The sequence below is a fragment of the Eretmochelys imbricata genome, chromosome 3 (genome assembly GCF_965152235.1).
Source record: "Eretmochelys imbricata isolate rEreImb1 chromosome 3, rEreImb1.hap1, whole genome shotgun sequence".
In the NCBI taxonomy this organism is placed as follows: domain Eukaryota; kingdom Metazoa; phylum Chordata; order Testudines; family Cheloniidae; genus Eretmochelys; species Eretmochelys imbricata.
Window position 1 is genome coordinate 76,615,845 of NC_135574.1, and position 15,435 is coordinate 76,631,279.

Sequence of the window (15,435 nt, forward strand, 5' to 3'; positions counted from 1 at the left end):
ATCAACAGGTCAATGCTAGGGAAAAAGGTAACAACCAGTACGGAAAGTGTAACTCTGTCTATTGTTTAAGCTTTAGGAACTTTAACCTTCGTTTGGAAACCATGACTAATAAGATGAAGCAAATATTCTCCCAAGAGAGGTAAACCATGTGACAGTTTCAAAACACGAAAATGTTTTTCTCCCTTTTTTCTCGCTCTTTCTTTCCTGCCTCATATGGCTGTGTATATATCAATATCTATGGGTAGAGGACAAAGGCACAAACAGGTTCTGTTATAGTAAGATATTGTTCAGGAACTTTTTTTTCTGCTGAATGTAACTCCTGAATACTTCATTTTTAAAAAGTGACAACAGTTTTAAAAAATCCCTATCCTGTGATAGGAATTAGCACATTAGTACAAATATTTGTACTAAAAATAACTAAAAAGATCTTTAGTTCACTTTTTTTCCTAACTATTTCTATGTAGTAAAAACTCATGGATATGACAAAATATTATTTAAATGGATTACGTGCTTTATATGAAATTGAAGTGAAATTTCTGACCTAACTAATGATGTCTATCCTGTGGACTCCGTTCATAATCAAAGTTTAAAGAAAAAGAATTTCTCTTTAAAATAAATCTTCATCACCTTTGTTTTAGTAATTAGAAATATAGGGAGTGGGGTTCCTTTCAAAACCTGTTTGCCAAGTTTCTGGTTACAGAAATAAAAATATCTGTGATATGATTTGCTTATTACCCTTATCAGACAATGGCACACCTTCTTTGGGAGGAGTGTTGCCATGGGACCTCTCTCATGAACTGGTTTTACATTTTGGCAGCTTGGCACAGCCAATAAAATGACTCTTATTACTTATTTGTATTAGAACAGTGCCTAAAGGCACAATGAAGATCTGGACCTACTTATGCTAGATCAGTGGCGGGCAACCTGCGGCCCATTAGGGTAATCGGATTATGGGCTGCGAGACATTTTGCTGACATTGACCATCCGCAGGCATGGCCTCCCCGTAGCTCCCAATGGCTGCGGTTTGCCATTCCTGGCCAATGGGAGCAGCGGGAGGCCATGCCTGCGGACGGTCAACGTTAGCAAAATGTCTCGCGGCCTGCAATCAGATTACCAGTGCTATATGCTGTACATACAAATAGTAAGACCACCCTCAGGATCTTATAATCTAAGTAGACAAGACAAGAGAAATATTGCTATCCCTATGTTTCGCAGATGGGGAACTGAGCCAGAGACAGATTAAGAGGTTTGTCCAAGGTCACACAAGAACTGAATGCCAATCTCCTGAGTCCGAGTCCTGTATTTTAACCACAATACTTTTCTTCCTCTTTAGAAGTAGCAGGTAGAAGCTGGCCTATTTCTGCTTCAAACTACAGCTGCACTTTACCTGCCCCACAGAACTGTGTAAATATTCCTTTTACTCTATTCCAGATTTATACTGATGCTCTAAAATGTCCTTGATGGGGACAGTTGTGCATATGGTTGTGTGTTATGGGTTTTCTTTATGGTCAAATTAGAATGCCTGGGAGTATGGGCTTTTTGTGGAACTGCAAAAGTCACAAACCTGGAGAGTGGTTTAAAATCAGTTTGGATAGTGGCAACCTGCTCTTCCAGCCCTGTTGTAGTTGACAACTGGAGAATATAGCAACTGAAAATCTCATCTAAAATTAGATTGTTAACACCCACAGAGTCAGCACCTATGTACTCGGCATTAACAGTACTGAAAGTTAGTGTTGGTGGAAGTAGTGAAACCAGTGGCAACAACTGTCTCTTTCAAACCAGTACCAATATCTATTGCCATTCAGTTTTATCTTTATTTACGTTCAGTTCTGTAATGTTGTGGGCATTTGGTCACTTTCTAAATAAATATGTGTCTGAGGTGGTTCCAGTCCTCAACAAAATCATATTGCAATACATCTCCAGAAAACAATGTGGATTTTTCCTGGACCAAAAAAATATTCTAACACATTAATGCCAAAGAATTAAGCATCAGATAAAGTACGAAATGGATTACTGTACCTGACATATTCTTATAGATTGGTCCAACACTGTCTTGGTATCAGTAGCATAGTCTGGGCAAGGCAGCATGGCACGACTAAAATGGGCTTGCAGCAGAAGATGTGTTTTTGTGTGGGAACTGTCAAATGAATGAGGATTGACTTCAATGGGAAGATGTTTTGCCAACTCATTGTTCATCTGATCTTCATTGTGTCTCACTGGAAGATCTGCATACTCTTCAGCATCCTTAACAAAAAAAAATTAAAAAGGAGGCAAAATAGGTTTTTTAGTACATAAAATGCAAGAAAGCAATTGCAATTCAGTAGAACTATTTTGCACTGTGCTTCTTTTAGGACATTTATAACAAACTACATGGAAATCAAAGTATGTAATAAATAAAGTGGTGGGGTAGCTCCCTTTGATGGACACCCAGCCAGCCAGTTAGCTACAAAATCCTTCTTGGTAGCTTTTCTCTGCTTGCTTTACCTGTAAAGGGTTAAAGAAGTCCCCCAGGAAAAGAAAAGGAAGGCACCTGACCAAAAGAGCCAATGGGAAGGTAGAACTTTTTAAAATTGGGAAAGAAACTTTTCCTTTGTCTGTTGTTCTCTGGGCTGCAGGAAAATGTAGCAGCAATGCCATAAGCAAAAATGCTTTGTAAGGTTTGAACCAGGTATGAAAAAGTATCTTCCATACCTAGAAGAAATAATTTGGATAGGGAATGTTTAGTTAGATGCTATCAGGTTTATTTCTTATTTTGGCTTGTGGATCTCCTCTGTGCTAACCCCAGATGCTTTTGTTTTGCTTGTAACCTTTAAGCTGAACCTCAAGAAAGATATCTTGATACTTAATTTTTGTAATTGTTTCTTTTAAGATCGAGCAAAAAGCCTAAATTCAAAATGTATTTCCTTTCTTTTTGTTTTTAATAAATTTTACCTTTTTAAAGAACAGGATTGGATTTGTGTGTCCCTAAGAGGTTTGTGCATATGTTGTTTGATTAGCTGGTAGCCACAGCTAATTTCCTTTGTTTTCTTTCTCAGGTGGGGGTAGTGGGTGGGGTGAAAGGGCTTGAGGGTACCTGACAGAGAAAAATTCCCAAGTGCTCCTTCCTGGGTGGTGGCAGCATTTACCAAGCCAAGGTCAGAGAGAAGCTGTAACCTTGGGAGTTTAATACAAGCCTGGAGCAGCAAGTATTAATTTTTAGAATCCTTGTGGGCCCCCACCTTCTGCACTCCAAGTACCAGAGTGGGGATTCAGCCTTGACAGAGTATATAGCTGAGATTTTGCTAAAAACCACCATTTTGGCTAGTGATGTTTAAACATCCTTTTGCTTATTCCTTTATAAAATAAAAAAAAGATGCTAGTAAGAAAAAAAGTTTGTTAAAATATTCAGGAACCATTCAAGTGTTTGAAATACTCTTTATATATCTGATCTTTATGTTACAGCAGAATAGGGCAGATTTCACAGTAAGTACTGAAATATGCCCATTAGTCAAATACAGTATTTGAGATCTACTACATAACCTAATAGAGGTCATCTATCACCCTACATGGCCCATAAAGTGATGTAATGAAGCCCATCTTAGACTTAAAGCAAACAGTCAGTAATGCACATTTTCATTTTTCAAAGAATATCCAAATGTTTCTGCTTTTCTTTACACATTCAAGACACACAGTGGGTTTGAAATCAGTCTAACAACTCTAGTCTGTTTATTTTAAATATTACAAATATTTAATGTCCAAGCAATAGATGATCAATGTCTAAAAGATTCTTAAAACTGCAAACTAATTACTAGGGGTTAAACACTACCTCTCTTCTGTGCCTTGTAGAGGGGCACACATGCTGGCTATGCTTTGCAACTGATGTGTGTGCAAGGGCTTTCTGGAACCTGCACAGGGGGCCTGAGTAACAACAGGAGTTCCCTGTGTGTCTGCATGCAAGCTTTTGGGGATGAGCTAGGGACAGGCGGGGCTAGTAGCAACGGCAGGGCTGGTGAATCTTGTAGCGTACTAATCAACTGTCCCAAGTGGACTGGGAATCCAGCAGCAGGAATACTGCATCCTCCAAATTGAAGCTTTGGCCACTGCGTGGCTCTACTGTAGTTCTAGGACTTAGAATTGGGGAGGATTCCTTTTCTTCACTGTTCACATGCACCAAGCGCATCTACTCTGTTAGGTATGGGAAGGATTTCATAATTTCCTAAAAGTATGAAATTTTGCAAATCAAATAAATATGTGATGTCTTTTGTGCCTGTAATTAAAGCAAACAGATTCCTTTTAGCAACTGGGTCAAGGAACATTTTGGTAGTCTGAAAGACAATGCTGTAATAAAAGGAGAATGCCTTCATAACTGTGGATTCAGCAAAGAGACTGAAACTGAAGATAAAATATTCAGGGTTTTGTATCTATCTTGCACTACAGATTTGATACTATGGGCTTTAGTCTCCAATCAGACTTCCTGCAAATCCATACTAATTAAATGTTCACAACAGTAAATAATTCAGAGTGAGATATAGGAAAAAAAAATGCTCTTTTTAGTATACCTTGGTGGACTACCATAATTCGTAGTAGCTTAACACCTGATTTATGTCCCAGTTTATAGGACACCTTTGGAACTTCTATGATAAACGTTCTACTGTTAGCCTGTTTAATAATAAACACCACTAACATTATTTTCAAGTTACATTTATGGCACACTGAAATTACACTTACATACTGTAACGTAAATGTGAAAGACTGACTGAGTCTAGAAAGTTTAAGAATAATCAGAAATAAAAGCAGTGTTATTAATTTATTTCATACTTTGAGAACAGATTAAAAGTGAAGACTGACCAAAGACAACTGCTGCTTAATCCTTGATGTCTCTGCCAGATCTCTTGTGAAAACTGCGGTCATTTATTCTCTAAACCTAAGGTCACAATCTTTTAAAGCCCTATAGAACGTTGCATGTTTGCTCGGCTCTTTTATTTAGCTCACATCCCCTTCAAAGATATTTTAAAGAATATTTACCAAGGAGATTTTTTACTTAGTTTTGCCTAGCAGTTTCAAGCAGCAGCAGGAGACAGGAGCAGGATCAGCTGGGCGATTCCAGACTGACTGGTATTCCTAAAAATACGTTCTCACTGGTTTTTCCCCAGTACGATGTGTTTTATTTACTTCCAAAACAGTCATCTTATTTCAAACAACTTGCCCACTTAATTTCCTGTGTGTGATTGCTGACTGTAAGTAAGTGAGGTTCATTTTCTTATCTGCATCATGTAGGTAATTAAAGGAAATTGAGAATGGGTAGCGAAGCTTTTATGCAACTGGGAATAAAGCTGAATGGAGGGCACCAAGGTCAGCAGAGTCCATTATATTTTTATGTGAGAGGCCGGTATGTCTGCCCTGTCCTTGTTTGTTTAGTGTAGGCTGGACAGACTACTAACTGCAAATCTGTTTCTCTGATTTGCCCAGCTGTCCTTGAATAAAGACATCTTCCATTGCAAATGTTAAATGACAGTGATTGACAACCCTATGATGAACTCTGCTTGTAACCCTCTGCTACTGTTTTCAGATAGCACAAGAAAGAACAGAATAAAGAAACATCCTTCATAATCACCTCAAATGTGTCCTGCTATTCACTCAGTATTTTCCATTTTCGTTTCCCTTTTCATTACAAACCTCAATCTGTTCTGCAAATGCTATAGACTCAACTATTCCAAGCAATGTACAATATATATATATATTTTACTACATTTTATTTGAATACTGTACATAATTCAAGGTCTGATGAAATGGATTAAGTTGCATAACAATTTAATGTTATGACACTTCTTAGTTCAAACTTTACAATTAGACCAAAAAGCATTGCTATACATTTTTTTCCTTTCCTTGTTTTTCTCTGACGTTGCGTTAAATCAGTACTATTGTAGCTTACAGCTCACATGCCATATAATCTCTATCTATATGAACACCTGTTGTAAAGCATAACCTGCTTGGATGATAACCAGCAGTTGACTACAGATTTTAATTGTGTACATTACAATCATACATTTGTAGCCCTGTTGCACCTCCCACAGCCCTGCTGGAATGTTATGGGATTCACCCACAATATCTTCCTCTGGCCCCGGAGATGGCAAAGAATTTCAAGCAGCCAAGCTGCCTCCCTCTCTTCCTCTGCTCTTACTGGTCCCCTTGTGGGACCCACACAAGGTATCAGCCAGGAGGTTAAGGCGGCAGCTGCAGCCCACAATCAAAAGGAGGGGATACTGGGGAGATGGGAAGGTGGCAGGAACAGATGGGTTAGACAGCAAGGGGCAGGAGGTGTGGGAGGGGCTGAAGGGACAGCATGGGGAGGACAGTTTAGATCAGGGCCCGAAAAGGCAACACAGAAGGCATGGAACAATTTGAAAGGGGCAGAAAAGAGGGAAGGCTGCTCCAAGATCCCTTACCGAGGATGGCCCAAGATCGCCTAACTGCTCCCTGAACCCATAAACCCCAGGCTCACATCAGAAACACCCCCAACATCATTACCAACTTCAGGCTACTTCAACACTTCCTCTAGCTTCCCAATACCTGCCTGGGACTCTCCTAAACCCCTCCCCCACATCACCTCTATGGACCAATGGTCCTGGTTCCTGCAACTCCATGCTTGCTTCTGAGGGATTACAAATAGTGGCTTGTTCTCACTAGTGGGAAATGTCACATCTGAAACTGCACAAAACTTCACAGCCATGTTATACCCATAGACTATAAAGCCAAAAGGCACCACTGTGATAATCTAATTTGACCTCCTGCATAACATGGCCTATAGGACTTCCTTGAATTAATTCCTCTTTGAGCCAGAGCATGTCCTTTAGAAAAAACATCTAATCTTTATAAAAAAATTTCCAGTGATTGAGAATCCACCAAAGCCCTTAGTAAATTGTTCCAATGGTTAATTACCCTTACTGTTAAAAATGTGCCCCTTATTTCCAGTCTAAATATGTCTAGCTTTAACTTCCAGCCATTCACTTGTTATACCTTTTTCTGCTACATGTAAGAGCCCTCTTTTAACAAATTTCTCTTCCCCACGTAGAGGATTACAGACTACAATCAAATCACTCCTTAACCTTCTCTCTGATTCAAGACTGAGCTCCTTGAATTTCCCACTCTAAGGCATGTTTTCCAAACCTTTAATCTTTCTTGTGGCTCTTCTCTGAATCCTCTCCACAGCTCAGGAAGAATGTTGAAAAACTCAACACCAGAATTGAATACTAGTATTCCAGTAATAGTTTAACCAGTACCAGAGATAATATAACCTCCTTACTTCAGATTCTCCTGTTTATACATCCAAACATCCCATTAGCCTTTTTGGCCACAGTATTACATTGGGAGTTCATGATCAGCTGATTATCAACCAAGATTGCCCATTCCTTTTCACAGTCACTGCTTCCCAGGATAGAGTCACTAATCCTGTAAGTATTGTCTACATTTTGTTCCCCTAGTTGTATGATCTTACATTTGGCCATACTGAAAGCATATTGCTTGCTTTCGCCCAGTTTACCTCGTGATCCGTATCACTCTGTACTGGTGATCCGTCCTCTTCATTAATCATCACTCCCCCAATCTTTGTACCATGTGCAAACTTGATTGGTAATGATTTTATGTTTTATTCCAAGTCATTGATAAACACGTTAAATAGCATATTGCCAAGAACTAAGCATTGGGGAACCCCATTAGAAACACATCCACTCAATGACGATTCCCAATTTTCAACGACCTTTTGAGACCTGTTAGCCAGATTTTAATCCACTTGATGTGTGCCATGTTGATTTTGTTTCAAGCTAGTTTCTTAATCAAAATTTCATGTGGTACCAAGAGAATGCCTTACAAAACTCTAAGTATATTATGTCAACACAATTATCTTCATCAATGAAACTTGTAATCTCATCAAAAAAAGATATTAAGTTAGTTTGATCAACTCTGTTTTCCATAAACCCATGTTGATTGGTGTTAGTTATATCACCCTCCTTTAATTCTTTATTAATCAAGTCCCCTATCAACCATTCTATTATTTTGCCCAAGATCAATATCAGGCTGACAGATCTATAATTACTGCGGTCATGCTGTGTACCCTTTTTAAATATTAGAACATCAGCAGCTTTCTTTCAGTCCTCTGAAACTTCCCCAGCGTTCCAAGTAGTATTGAAAATCAACATTAATGGGCCAGAGAGTTTCTCAGCCAGTTTATCCTTTTGATAGTTGTGTAATTATTAAAGGCCAGACCTAAGGCCCATTTAAATCAAAGTCTCAGCCAATTCCCAAATTAGGGCCTGATCCTGCAAGCATTTGCTACTGAGTTAGACCCTGATCCTACAAACACACATCATCACCTATAGGCTCTTGAGTGGCCCCGTTAAGCTTTATGGTAGATACTCAAGATAAGAAGTACCAAGCTTAGTAGTGTTTATAGGACTGGGCCCTTATTTATTTTTTCAGATTCTTCTTCAACCCACAAGAATTACTAACATATTTTGCTTAAATCATAGAATATCAGGGTTGGAAGGGACCTCAGGAGGTCATCTAGTCGAACCTCCTGCTCAAAGCAGGACCAATCCCCAACTAAATCATCCCAGCCAGGGCTTTGTCAAGCCTGACCTTGAAAACCTCTAAGGAAGGAGATTCCAGTGCTTCACCATCCTCCTAGTGAAAACATTTTTCCTAATATCCAACCTAAACCTCCCCCACTGCAACTTGAGACTATTATTCCTTGTTCTGTTATCTGCTACCACTGAGAACAGTCTAGATCCATCCTCTTTGGACCCCCTTTCAGGTAGTTGAAAGCAGCTATCAAATCCCCCCTCATTCTTCTCTTCTGCAGACTAAACAATCCCAGTTCCCTCAGCCTCTTCTCATAAGTCATGTGTTCCAGACCCCTAATCATTTTTGTTGCCCTCCGCTGGACTCTTTCCAATTTTTCCACATTCTTCTTGTTGTGTGGGGCCCAAAACTGGACACAGTACTCCAGATGAGGCCTCATCAATGTCGAATAGAGGGGAACGATCACGTCCCTCGATACGCTGACAATGCCCCTACTTATACGTCTTGGCAACAAGGGCACACTTTTGACTCATATCCAGCTTCTTGTCCACTGTAACCCCTAGGTCCTTTTCTGCAGAACTGCTGCCTAGCCATTTGGTCCCTAGTCTGTAGCAATGCATGAGATTCTTCCGTCCTAAGTGCAGGACTCTGCACTTGTCCTTGTTGAACCTCCTCAGATTTCTTTTGGTCCAATCCTCTAATTTGTCTAGGTCCCTTTATATCCTATCCCTATCCTACAGCATATCTACCACTCCTCCCAGTTTAGCGTCGTCTGCAAACTTGCTAAGGGTGCAGTCCACGCCATTCTCCAGATCCTTAATGAAGATATTGAACAAAGCCGGCCCCAGGACTGACCCTTGAGGCACTCCGCTTGATACCGGCTGCCAACTAGACATGAAGTCACTGATCGCTACCTGTTGAGCCCGACGATCTATCCAGCTTTCTATCCACCTTACAGTCCATTCATCCAGCCCATACTTCTTTAACTTGCTGACAAGAATACTGTGGGAGACCGTATCAAAAGCTTTGCTAAAGTAAAGGAATAACACATCCACTGCTTTCCCCTCATCCACAGAGCCAGTTATTTTGTCACAGAAGGCAATTAGATTAGTCAGGCATGACTTGCCCTTGGTGAATCCATGCTGACATGTCCTGATCACTTTCCTCTCCTCTAAGTGCTTCAGAATTGATTCCTTGAGGACCTGTTCCATGATTTTTCCAGGGACTGAGCTGAGACTGACTAGCCTGTAGTTCTCCGGATCCTCCTCCTACCCATTTTTAAAGATGGGACTACATTAGCCTTTTTCCAGTCATCCAGTTCCTCCCCCGATCGCCATGAGGTTTCAAAGATAATGGCCAATGGCTCTGCAATCACATCTGCCAATTCCTTTAGCACTCTTGGATGCAGCGCATCCGGCCCCATAGACTTGTGCTTGTCCAGCTTTTCTACATAGTCCCGAACCACTTCTTTCTCCACAAAGGGCTGGTCACCTCCTCCCCATGCTGGGCTGCCCAGTGCAGGAGTCTGGGAGCTGACCTTCTTCGTGAAGACAGAGGCAAAAAAAGCATTGAGTACATTAGCTTTTTCCACATCCTTTGTCACTAGGTTGCCTTCCTCATTCAGTAAGGGGCCCACACTTTCCCTGACTTTTCTTCTTGTTGCTAACATACCTGAAGAAACCTTTCTTGTTACTCTTAACTTCTCTTGCTAGCTGCAACTCCAAGTGTGATTCGGCCTTCCTGATTTCACTCCTGCATGCCTGAGCAATATTTTTATACTCCTCCCTTGTCATTTGTCCAATCTTCCACTTCTTATAAGATTCTTTTTTGTGTTTAAGATCAGCAAGGATTTCTCTGTGAGGCCAAGCTGGTCACCTGCCATATTTAGTATTCTTTCTACACATCGGGATGGTTCGTCCCTGTAACCTCAATAAGGATTCTTTAAAATACAACCAGCTCTCCTGGACTCCTTTCCCCCTCATGTTATTCTCCCATGGGATCCTGCCCATCAGTTCCTGAGGGAGTCAAAGTCTGCTTTTCTGAAGTCCAGGGTCCGTATTCTGCTGCTCTCCTTTCTTCCTTGTGTCAGGATCCTGAACTCGACCATCTCATGGTCACTGCCTCCCAGGTTCCCATCCACTTTTGCTTCCCCTACTAATTCTTCCCGGTTTGTGAGCAGCAGGTCAAGAAGAGCTCTGCCCCAGTTGGTTCCTCCAGCACTTGCACCAGGAAATTGTCCCCTACACTTTCCAAAAACTTCTTGGATTGTCTGTGCACTGCTGTATTGCTCTCCCAGCAGATATCAGAGTGACTGAAGTCTCCCAGGAGAACCAGGGCCTGCAACCTAGTAACTTCCGTTAGTTGCCTGAAGAAAGCCTCATTCACCTCATCCCCCTGGTCCGTGGTCTATAGCAGACTCCCACCACAACATCATACTTGTTGCTCACACTTCTAAACTTAATCCAGAGACTCTCAGGTTTTTCTGCAGTTTCATACTGGAGCTCTGAGCAGTCATACTGCTCTCTTACATACAATGCAACTCCCCCATCTTTTCTGCCCTGCCTATCCTTCCTGAACAGTTTATATCCATCCATGACAGTACTCCAGTCATGTGAGTTATCCCACCAAGTCTCTGTTATTTCAATCACATCATATAAAATGAATGATGAAATGTGGATTTACACTGCTAGTACATCTTCCGTAAAATTGAAGTTTTTTATTTTTAAGCAGCTAGCACACGCTGCCATCTACATTTAACTAAGACACAAGAGGATGCTTGTGCAGTGTAGACAATTACAGGATCAATAGGAACAAAAAAAGAAGCTTTATGTTTCAATTTAAATTCAGTCATGGAACAGTAAAACTTAAAAAGTTAATGAGTTCTAGACTTTAAGTAGCAGTTGATTAATTTGTAACAATGAGGCTCTAAAAAAACCCAAAATTAGTTTCTCACATTTCAGGACTGAAGTTGTAGTCTTTATTTATTTATTTTTAAGCAATAGTATATTGGTAAACACCATGGAATTGACTAACTGAATTTGTGTTTATTTTCTTTGGGTTGATCAAGTGAACACAAATATTACATATCTTTAATATTTTTTAAAAATATCCTGACACACATTTGTGTCTAAGCAAGCCAATATTAAAGAAAAAAAAATCTGCTACCTATAACTATTTATTAATTGCCATGAATTATCCAATATTAAAATTTTAAAGCAAACTAATAAAGGAGTAACTGTTATGATGAGAAAAAAGATGGGGAAAGTTTTTAATGTCATATGTCAATCAAGCTATCTTAATTAACTAATTAAGTGTTAATTAATACTGGGCCAGACAAATGGTCCATGTAGCTCAGTATTCTGTCTTCTGACAGCGGCCGGTGCCAGATGCTTCAGAGGGAACGAACAGAAGAAGGTAATTTTCGAGTGATTCATTCTCTGTCATCCAGTCCCAGCTTCTGGCAGTCAGAAGTTATGGACATTCTGAGCACAGGGTTGCAACCCTGACCATTTTGGCTAATAGCCATTGATGGACCTATCCTCCATGAACTTATCTAATTCCTTTTTGAACCCAATTATAGTTTTGTCCTTCACAGCTTCCCCTGGCAATGAGTTCCACAAGTTGACGGAACATTGTGTGACACAGTACTTCCTTTTGCTTGTTTTAATCCTGCTACCTATTAATTTCATTGGGTGACCCCTTGTTCTTGTGTTATGTAAAGGGGTGAATAATACTTCCTTATCCACTTTCTCCACACCATTCATGATTTTATAGACCTCTTATAATATCACCCCTTAGTCCCAGTCTTCTTAGTCTCTCCTCATATGCAAGCTGTTCTATACTCGTAATCATTTTTGTTGTCCTCATCTGTACTTTTCCAATTCTAATATATCTTTTTTGAGATGGTGTGACCAGAACTGCATGCAGTATTCAAGGTGTGGGAGCACCATGCATTTATATAATGGCATTGTGATATTTCCTGTCTTATTATCTACCCTTTCCTAATAGTTCCTAATGTTGTTAGCTTTTCTGGCTGCTGCTGCACAATGAGCAGGCGTTTTTCACCAACTATCCACAATGACTCCAAGATCTCTTTCTTGAATGGGAACAGCCAATTTAGACCCCATCACTTTGTATGTATAGTTGGGATCATGTGCAGTACTTTGAATTTATCAACAATGAATTTCATCTACCATTTTGTTGCCCAGTGACCCAATTTTGTGACATCCCTTTGCAACTCTAGCTGTGAACTTATCTTGAATAATTTAGTATCGTCCTCAAACTTTGATACCTCACTGCTCAATCCCTTTTCCAGATCATTTATGAATATGTTGAACACCCTTTGTTTCCTATCTTTTAACCAGTTACTGAGCTATGAGAGGACCTTCTCTCTTATCTCAGGACTGTTAGCTTTGCTTAAGAGCCTTTGGTGAGGGACCTTATCAAAGACTTTCTGAAAGTCCAAGTACACTACATTACCCTTGTCCACATGCTTTTTCACACCCTCAAAGAATTCTAATAGATTAGTGAGGCATGATTTCCCTTTACAAAAAACAACATATTGTATTCATCTGTCTGTCTGATAATTCTGTACTTTACTACAGTTTCAACCAATTTGGCTGGTACTGAAGCTAGGTTTACCAGCCTGTAATTGCCAGGATCTCCTCTGGAGCCTTTTAAAAAAAAAATCAGAGTTACATTCACTATCCTCCAGTTATCTGGCACCAAGGCTGATTTAAGCGGTGGGTTACATACCCTAGTTAGTAGTTCTGTAGTTTCATATTGGAGCTCCAGCAGAACTCTCGGGTGGATAGCATCTGGTCCTGGTGCCTTATTACTGTTCAACATATCAATTTGTTGCAAAACCTCCTTTATTGAGACACCTCAATTTGGGACCGTTCCTCAGATTGGTCCCCTAAAAAGAGTGGTTCAGATGTGGCAAACTCCCTCAGATCATTTGCAATGAAGACTGATGCAAAGGATTAATTTAGTTTCTCCACAACTGCTTTGTCTTCCTTGAGTGCTCTTCTAACACCTTGATTGTCCAATGGCTCTGCTGATTGCTTGGCAGGCTTTCTGCTTCTGATGTATTTAGAATTTTTTTTTTTTGCTGATAGTTTTTTTGGTCTTTTGCTAGTTGCTCTTCAAATTCTTCTTTGGCCTGACTAATTAAACTTTTGCACTCAACTTGCCAGAGTTTATGCTCCTTTCTATTTTCATTGATAGAATTAGATTTCCAATTTTTAAAGGATGTCTCTTTGCCTCTAACTGCCTCTTTTATTCTGTTTAGTCATGATAGCATTTTTTTGATTCTCTTAATTTCCTTTTCGATTGGGGGTATACATTTAATTCTTCTTCTTCTTCAATGCTTAGCCAACAGTCGGCCACAGAGATAATTTGACATTTGGTCCATTCCTGTGGGGCTGCAAGGGCTTGACAGGCCAAGAGTACAATGTCGGAACAGACTTGATGCACCCATGTAATACGGGGTCTGCCGTTGGGCTACCTACACCCTTCAGTTGGTGGAATTTTATCCCAGACGTTACAAGCCACCCAGAGAATGGTGTTTGCCGGAAAATCTTGTGGCGTTCTGGTGACATGTCCAAAAAGCGTAAGATGCTATCTGTGGACAATGGCCCCAGGAGTCTGTAGACTGGAGCGACCGTTCAAGTCTGCATTACGAATGAAGTTGTTACACTTTATGCCCCATATAGGACGTTGACATTTTGTGTAGAAAACCTCCACCTTTGTCCAGTCTGAGCAGCATAGCGTACATGTTTTGCAGCCGTACAGCAGTATGGAGAGGATATGGCTTGAATAGATTCTGAATCTTTAGTACGAGCCTCTATTACTATTTTTAAATAGTTCCCAGGCAGCTTGCAGGCATTTCATTCTTATGACTATTCCTTTTAATTTCCATTTAACTAACTTCCTTATTTTTGTGTAGTTTCCCTTTTTGAAGTTAAAGGATACTGTGATGGATTTCTTTGGTATTTCCCCGCCTAGAGGGACGTTACATTTAAGTACATTATGTTCGCTATTATGTAAAATGAAAAAGATAGAGGAGTTTTTACATTATTTTACATAATCCATTAGTTAGCCCAATAAAGGTATTAATTTCTAATTAATTGCACAAATTATACAAATCTGCATGGAATCAGAAAAATAAAACTTGCTACAACTTTAACTAATTTTTTCATAGAGATTGTCATATATTGTACAGTATTCTGCAATCATCACTTATATACACTACATTATACATTTGTTTCCATGTAACTTAAGGTTCAAAGGTAAGCCAATATTGAATTTCAGGAAGATTTTTCCAGGTGAAAATACCTAAGTGTTTTAGTTTCATTTTTTATCCTCAAATCAATTCCTGTACATTTTAGAAATGGGGGTAACAAATTAACATTCACTGTGGTACTATTATTATTTATATTTGTATATAAATTATAAATATATATTATCTATATTATTATATATATTATATAATATATATATATATATTATATTATTTATATTATTTATATGTAACAACACCTGGAGGCCCCAGTCAAGACTGGGGTTCGATTGTGCAAAGACTGCTCCTACCACAAAGACTTTCAGTATAAGGCCCTGTCCTATCAGTGGGGCTCCATGTGGATGCTGCAGTCTGCCTGTGTAAGTAAATTGAGGATTGTGGTCTTCAAACACACAGGCTATGTCTGTTCCTACAGCAGCATATAGAGAACATATACCCCTCCCCACCCAGCACGGGTATAAATAGCAGTATAGATGGTGAGGCATTGCTTAGGCAAATCAAGACACGCCTGAACCTTAGGGTATATACTCTACATGCCCAGGCAATGCCTCCCTCCTCTACGCTGCTATTTTTGGCCG

At 39.8% G+C, this 15,435-nt stretch overlaps 1 protein-coding gene across 4 annotated transcripts in view; it reads right to left on the minus strand.

Moving 5' to 3' along the window:
• ASCC3 (activating signal cointegrator 1 complex subunit 3) overlaps positions 1 to 15,435 on the minus strand; it is a 524,193-nt gene that overhangs the window by 26,106 nt on the left and 482,652 nt on the right. For all 4 annotated transcript variants that reach the window (XM_077812867.1, XM_077812868.1, XM_077812866.1 and 1 more), the window contains one exon: positions 2,020 to 2,244. In XM_077812867.1, the coding sequence (XP_077668993.1) occupies positions 2,020 to 2,244 (225 nt within the window). The remainder of the gene's footprint in view (positions 1 to 2,019; positions 2,245 to 15,435) is intronic.